General features: G+C 42.9%; 1 protein-coding gene across 1 annotated transcript in view; it reads right to left on the reverse strand.

Moving 5' to 3' along the window:
* The window catches only part of LOC118323991 (ankyrin repeat and SAM domain-containing protein 1A-like), a gene marked incomplete in the record, with an annotated part of 69,077 nt that overhangs the window by 32,995 nt on the left and 27,953 nt on the right, over nucleotides 1-8,129 (reverse strand). Inside the window, 2 exon segments of the mRNA XM_035656088.1 lie at nucleotides 5,046-5,291; nucleotides 5,293-5,540. Coding sequence (XP_035511981.1) covers nucleotides 5,046-5,291; nucleotides 5,293-5,540 — 494 coding nt within the window.

Consider the following 8,129-nt stretch of genomic DNA (forward strand, 5'->3'; position numbering starts at 1 on the left):
AAGTTAAAAGTGAAATGGGGCTGAGGATGACGGCCCTCTCCTTCTGTCCTTATGTCTACAGCTCTGTGTCTCCCTTTCTCTCCTCCCATCTGTGAAGCTCAGTTTGCTGGCCCACACAATGTGCCCCCTGGATTGTCATCTTCAGTCTGATCCCAAGGACCAAGACCAACCCACATTAGCATGCGCTTTACACACCAGCACACAAAACCCCTGCACGTTAAGAGCAAACAAAAAAAAAAACCAACAACAATGCACAACCACAACTCAAGAAAGCTCTTAAATGAGAGATTAGGACAAAGAAAAACCTTCATGCAGTCAAATCTCCTTGTCTGAAACCATAGCAGTGTATTTCCAAGGGGTGTGTAGCTTTCATTGCTTGAAAGGGGGGGGTGGCTTGAAAAGAAGTAAAAGGGAACAATACCAAGGAAGAAAAAAAAAGGGGATTGAGGTGTTGAATATATAACGGGATTTAGCAAAAACCAGATTTTCGAAGTCCAAAGATGTTTTAAAAAAAAAAAAAAAAGGGTTTTGTGTGTGTGTGCGTTAGGGGGTGGGGTCGGTATGTCTTGGGGGACCCCCTCGTCCAAATGGCTGTCACAAAAAGGGCTCAAGTATGAGTATTTTTTTCTGAAAGGAGCCAAAGTCGTGGACCGGCAGGGGAGGGCTGCATTCGCAAGAAGAAGAAGGGCCAACCAGCAAAAAAGAAAAAAACAACTTGAGATGGGAGGCAAAACATTGGGGCCTGAGGAAAAACGCAGAGGAGAGACTGAAATTAAAGAAAAAGGTTGTTATCCAAATTTCAGAGGGAACACTCCCAACATCATTAAAGAGAGTGCCAGGCTTAGGATACGCCCCAAAAAAAAATTTTTTCAAACTTTAACTACTTTCCCCACACACTCTCATTTGCTTATGCACTGCATCAGTGTGAATATTTCCATTTGCAAGCAAACGCAGGCTTATTCCCTGAAAGGGAGAGGAGAATCAAAAGATTGCGGCTCCTTTTCTTTTGCTTTCAGCCAACTGAACTCCCAGGCTTCTGAATAAATATTTCAAGTGAGAACGAAATCGGGCTTCAGAGTTCATTAACATTAACTAGTGCGCTCTTAAATTGGACAAAAGCAAATTGCCTTTCATAAAGTCAATATCAGCTTCAAAATGCTAACCAGGCTGCAAACCAAGGCTCTGAATAAACATCGCCATTTACTATCAAAAAACCTAATCTCATTTGGAAATAGGTGTCAAAAAATGCTAAATCATTCAGTTGATTGCCATCCGCCAACCTGCCACCCTGCGGGCTTACATTTTCTATAATGCAAGTTTTACATTACGAATTCATTCCAGCTGCCATGCATGAATGTAAGATCTATTGGTCTGGCTGTCGGGCTGTTTTACATACAAATACAGTCTATACACAGTCTGGCAGGGAGCATGACAAGGATCCTGCACATACATATGATGAATCAAGGGCAGAGCTCGTGGTTAGCAGATTTATCTGCGGGAGAAACACTTTTTTATTCTGACAGGACTGACAACCAAAATCATACATTTTCAAGGTTAAACGCATTGTTAGTAATATCTTAAAACCATTTCATTTTGTGGCTGGCAGACTGAATAGTAAATAAAATTAACTCCCGTGGGATGAATGAATGAATAATTAAGGATGAATTGTGCTGCTCTTTGCCAGCATCCTACTTTAGGATTTCAAAGAAGCTCTTAGGCATTCAGAAGGATTCTGTCCAGTTCAGTCAGTAACACACACTAGTATGGAGCATATAGTAAATGAGGCCATTGCCTGAAGTCTATCTCTTTTTCCACCGATAAGATCTCTTCTTCTGTTAGAGGCCAATAAAACAACCTGGTCTCCTGCCACATGGGAGCGTATGCTTGTGCAAGAGGACAGCGATACCTACTATTTTGCCTCCTCCCCTACAACCTTTTTCTTTTACAATTGGATCAGTTCTCAAGCTCAGTCTATTCAGTTCATCCGTGCAGGAGACACCGGGAGAAGAAAACAGAAGAGCTTCAGGATTATTACTGGCTGCTGAGGGCATCAGGGAAGAGTAGCAATCTCCAATAATTGAGTAATGTCATGCCTGCCTTAATCCTGTCATGCTCTCTGAGGTCTCAGATACAGTCTGAGGAGGTGAAGTGTTCGTTAAACTGGATAATTAAGACTGTACAGTGCCCTGTCTGCGACCAGAAAGTGGAAAAAAAAATGTAAGCACACAGAACGTCACGATGTTCCACAGAGGGTCGACAAAGTCTTTATCAGTGTCATAACTTTCCCCTATGTCTCAACTATGTCATAATAAGCAAACACCTAGAATGCCAAGAATATTAAAATAATCCCACAGTAGTCCTTACTATCTGAAAATTCAAAGTTTGAGAAAGACAACAGAATGAGAGCACCAGTCAAACTATGGTCTTGCTTTGTATTGCACACTAATGGATATATGTTCTTTCCATGGAATTTACTGAGTGCATACAGAGACGTACGGAAGGTCAGTTTTGGCTTGTAACTTTAGTCAAAAACCTTCAATTTTCAGTGAGTGTCTCCTTGGCAGACTTTGACAAAAACAATAAACTGGCGATGTTGAAGCAGATCAAGGCAAAAACCTTGCTTGCAGTGCTCAGCCATAAAATCCCAAAGACGAGGTTACATTGACTGTACACAAGAATGAGTGAGTCATGCTGCCAAGGTGTTGTGCTTCGCCTTCAGGCCAGAAAAGTGTTTTGAGCTTTGACAAGCTTCTGTTAGAGGCCTTGTGTACTCGCCCCTCTCCATCCGAGTTTTGACGGGAGCATTTCCAGACAGAACAAACAGCAGGTCAATTTGCTGTCATGCTTAAACGCCCCTCAAAGACATTCTACAGACAACTACAGCCTGCTATGACAGTTATCAGCCTCCATCAGTGAGCTCAGAACTGCAGCCACATCAATACAACAGCTGGCACAGTTTATGGTAGCACGTAACTGAAATAAATAGTCGCACTATCGCAGTAGAGACGAGTAAATGAGTTAATTAGAGAGAAGTTCCAACAATAACGTCTAGTGAGGAGGTCATAAACTTTATACGGCAATGCAAAATGCTGCAACAATAATACATAATTCAGTTTTGTTGTAAGACCCTAAAGACAGTTCAGATTGGGCAAAAAAAAACATAAAAAAGCTGAAAAGCTAGAAAATCTCAGCACACCACAGTGTAATAGTTGTATCAGCACTAGTCAACAACCTCTCAAAGCTGGGTGCAGATATTTTCTACTTCCCAGAACTTACAACATCCATAAATCAGGCCTGCTCTGCCCGCCTCCTTATACTGGACAGGGTTAACAAGGTGATCAAAGAGGCAGACGACTCAGACCACCCGCATACAAACCACGACCCAGAGCGGCCAAGATATCGACCTCAAAGCCGCTATTAGCTCAGCTCACCGTGGCTGTTCAGATAGGGTCATGTAAAGGAACACTAGGCAGCAATACGATCTCCCCGCTGTGGAGAGAAAGCATTAGCAGTGCTATCTGAGCCCATGATTTGCTCCATCTGGCATCATAAATGCAACGTGTAAGCGGTCTCTCATGGACTAGGCTGCACTATGGTACAGCAGGGTGGGGTAGTTGTAAAAGAGAGGCATGTTCTCAACAGCAGAAAACACAAACTGACAAGAAGCTTGGAGGATATCATTAATCCTACTACAAAAAAAGAGGATTGTTGTAGGTAAATGGTGCAAGAGCATAAAGAGGAAACCATGTTAATTGCTCAGGCTTGTGACTGTATTGTATGTCTCCGCTCATTTATAGTTATATATGCTTTAATCTCACATCCATAAATATTAATATTAAAAATATGCTGACGTAACTATGTGATGCAAGCAGCATTATGTAAAAAAACAAGAAAAAGCTTAACAAAAAATGTTTTTTGTCTTTGTTACGTGTTGTGTTTTGTGTTTGTATGATCTCTACAGAGACTCAGGTTGTTTTCTGAAGCTTTTGCAAGAGAACGAGACAACAGCTGAAGTGAGACAGATCTGCAGCTTGTATGTTCCTCTCTGAATCTCAATTTCCAAATCTCTCTCGTCTTACTCTCTCAGCTTCTCGGCCGTTTTATCCCCATCTTCTTGTCTCCTCTAATCTCTCCTCTCTGCGGCTCGACGCAGCTTTTTATCTACGTTCCAGACAAAAGCGTTAAAGTGCTGAATGGAGGGGTATATTTAGTTATGAAAATCCGCTGTGATAACAAACACAGGACAGGATTGAGAAAATAAAAATAAATCCATTTAAGGCCAAGTAATATTTCAATATGCAATAATTCAATGTTTCAGGTGGAACATAATCAGCTAAATAGAAAGTCTTACTGCTTGCACCATTCACAAGTAGAAATCACTTTTTCAATCACAGTCTCTGTGTTTGCTGAAGGTTTGTCCTGAAAACAAGGTAGAGCTGAAATTGCACAGCGTCCCCCTCAAGACAACAGGTGGGCTTTGAGTTGACAGAACGAGGAGAGTCTGTGTGTATGTGGAAGTTCACTACAGTCAACAGAGTTGTTTACAGTTGATACTGAGGTTTTCATTCAGTCAGTTTTGTAGCTGTGGACAAATGTCTGCAGCACAAACACAAGCTGACTTAGGCCTAACAAGAGGACACAAGATCCTAGACAATATGCTCATACAACTGTCTATGAATTGGTGTATTATTGCAACAGGGCTCTATAATGTATGGGTTTCACATAATATCAATGGTTTGCTTCTTATGGCTTTTTAGAAAACAACACTCAACACTAAATTCCGTTTTAATATACAAATACTATTCCATATGTTTTGTCTCATTCATTTTGTATGTTAGGTTCCTTCCTGGTGTTAAGTTTTATCCCATTTTTTTCCTATATTATGATGAAACATGCGATTTGGACATATCAAACACCTTTAAAAGCTTTCTCATTAGTAGGTATTGACCTGCATTCTGCTCTCTACAGTACAAGCAAAAGCTAAAACACCAAAAAGTACTTTATGTCTATAGAAGCAATAAAATAGGGTGAGACCAAACACTTACCTCGTCCCATTCTGAGGTGAAAGAGGGAGATTTCTCCAGCCTCTTCTTGCCAGTGCTACAGTTCGAAACAGACTCGCTACGGTTTCCCAATCCTCCTTCCTCCTCACTAGGAGGTGACACGAGCAAGTCGGAGTCAGACTTGGAGAGACTACGTGCCAGCTTCAGGTCCCCGGGAGGGCGCATCCTAACGGAAGACCCTGCCCCAGCTCCTAAGTCCCTGGGCTCCTTGTTCACAGTTGCGTAAATTAGCTTTTGGGTCACAGTCTGTCAGGATGGCGGCCATGCTGGGACGGCTAGGTGGCGGTGCAGCTGTTGCTTTTTCCTCCTTTACTTTGGTAGATTTTCTTGATTCTGGCGGGACCTGGGTGGATGGCTGAACACCTGGAAGCCTAAAGGGCTCCTCGCGGCAGTCGAAGACGGGGGAGGATCCGTGCAGGAGGCCAGTGAACTGCTCTGGGACACCTGCTCCCTGGTCCTGGCTGAGCTGAGAGTTATCTGGAGAAAGAAAAAGAATGGGCAAAGTCAGTGAAGACAGAAACTAGTTTGTGAGTGCTCGAAAGTGGACCTCTTAGTGAGGGGCAGATCCTTAGAGCAGGGCTAATAAGAAACCGCCCACACAAGCCCAGAAACTGATCTGTAATTGTTTTCCTACCAGAAAAAGAGGGAGAGAGGAGAGAAAGAGTAGGGAGAAGGCGTATGTTGGCTGGAGAAGTAACAGAATTCCAAACCCAGCTTGCAGCCGTCTGACGACTATCTGCTGGTGCCTGACTGCCTACGTATATTTTGTAACAGGGAGTCGAAGTTATTCATCTTTGTGACTAGCTTTACCTCACAGGCCTACTTGTCTTTTAAAGACATTTTTCCAAAATGACACAACACTAAGAGTTTCCCCCAAGCTACTGACTAAACTTTCATGCAAACTACTACTGCTACCCACAGGATACAACAAACACAGCAGAATATACAACAGAAAATTAAAAAGACTATAAATATCACCAAGAGGAGTGAAACTTACGTCGGCTTCCTTCTCCAACAAAAACAACTCCTTAATGAGACTGAATGGCAAGAGCAATTAAATACAATTAGATTTTCCTCCGCCCTCTCCCTGAGGAATTACTGCCACCTAAGCCTCTTTTCCACAATCAAATCAGCCAGGGGATCACAACGCGTGGTCCTGTAGTTCCTTCGCACTGTAGTGATGCGTGTTGTTGTTTGCCGTGTGACCAGCAGCCCTCTGTGTTTTCTGGCTTCTAATTCTAGACCCTAATGGTGGCTCAGGAATGGAAATTTGAATCACCCTATCCTCCAGCAGCCAGACTCCTGATAATTAGCCCTGTGACACATGGTAAAGGAGTGTGTATGTAGGATGTGTGTGTGTGTGTGTGTGTGTGTGTGTGTGCGGACTGTCTCTGCCAGGGTGACAGGGTCAGGGTGTTTGGTGACAGGGAATCTGGGGCAGTGACACCACAGGAAAAGTAGTGACCTGTTGCAACACTTTGTTTGTCCTTCACAGAAGAGTTTCAGCAGACGCTCTGCCGACCATTCGAGGCTGTCTCAGCTCCGCTATCTCTCAACCTGCTGTTCAAAGACTGAACACATCAAACAAGGTGGCTGCGAAGGAGTCATATCTACAGAACATGACGGGAGGAAGCATACCACTCAACTGTTTGACACGCAAACCCACTCTGACTTTACCTAACTGCCCCATTACTGTTTCAGGGGCAATTTGAATGTGCCAACCAACGCCCTGAACTCCCTTTTCACAATTTCTAAACACTTGAACATCTAGGGAAAGTGTGTGTGGGTGTTTGTGTGTGTAATGAGGGGTGAGTGAGTGTACTGTGCACATATGTCAGGACCACGGCCAAACACCCACCCTCTCCTTGGCAGCCAGGGAGTGTGAACGCCCAATGAGCACATCATAGCGGTTCCAACAATGTCACATGGGGTTTAGCCCTTGCTGAGACCACTGCGCCCCCCTACTCACACAGTCCTACGGTGGAAAATGTGCACAGATGCAATCTGATGTTATTGCAGCTCTTAAAGATGGGTGAGGTCACCACAGAGGTGTGGATGTGTATTTCATTTGGCAACAAGAGCTCCATGTCTTACCAATGATGTCATGTTTGTTATGCAGACACAGCAGTGCTGGTGCTGGCTGTCAACTCCACCATCTACATAGTCCAAAGTCAATTCATGCTCTGCCAGTGGAAACTCTGCTCTGTTTTTATTGTAGATTCAAAGACATTTTCAACTCTGGGACATGTACTGCAGAAAGCCAATAAGGAATCTTATTGATATTTCGACATTTACAGTAAAGTGAGTAAACAAATACCGCTATTGACAGTGCCAGTCAATAAAGAACAATATACCCGGTTATCATATCAATTTATGTAAAAGGACGCGCGTGAGTAAAACTGATAACTGGTATAAAGCATATGGTTAAAGCAATGGTTCAGAAAAATTGTACATTTTATGCTCACCGTTTATGTAATATGATGGTTGTTATAGGTGCAAAACAGGTGCTTTGCATTTTCAGCCTGTCTGCATCCATCTGTGGCAATGCAGTTCAAAACCACAATACAAACTGTATATTTCTGAACCAATTCTGAACCAATTCTGAACCATTAAAAGGTTTGAATGAACCATGGATCGAGTGCTTTTTGGCATGAGAGGGAACTGACACCGCAAAAGCTGCATATCCAGTATGAAGAAAAGAATGACTGTCAAACTAAATGAGAAGCAAGTATTAAATATGGATACACTTAAAAATGTAGAACCAATTCTTTTTGGATTTGCTTCTTCACTATTGCTGTTAATAACTACTACAGGAACCCCCACATTTATTATTGTCTGTGGAGAATCATAGGATGTTACTACTTGTGAGAAATATCCAATGGAAACCCTATAAAACACATGCCGCGGAGGTGAAAATCTGTTGGGAAACACTATATTCCTGCTGAGAACAGCAACGCGTTTGTGACAGATCATAAACACCCTGATATCGCTGACCATGCATATATCTCCTCCACCTGCTACATCGTGCTCAGGTCCGGTCCCTGACTGTCCACATAGGACCTCAGA

Source organism: Morone saxatilis, unplaced genomic scaffold, assembly GCF_004916995.1.
Source record: "Morone saxatilis isolate NCDOM2014 unplaced genomic scaffold, NCSU_SB_2.0 Contig15, whole genome shotgun sequence".
Classification (NCBI taxonomy): domain Eukaryota; kingdom Metazoa; phylum Chordata; class Actinopteri; family Moronidae; genus Morone; species Morone saxatilis.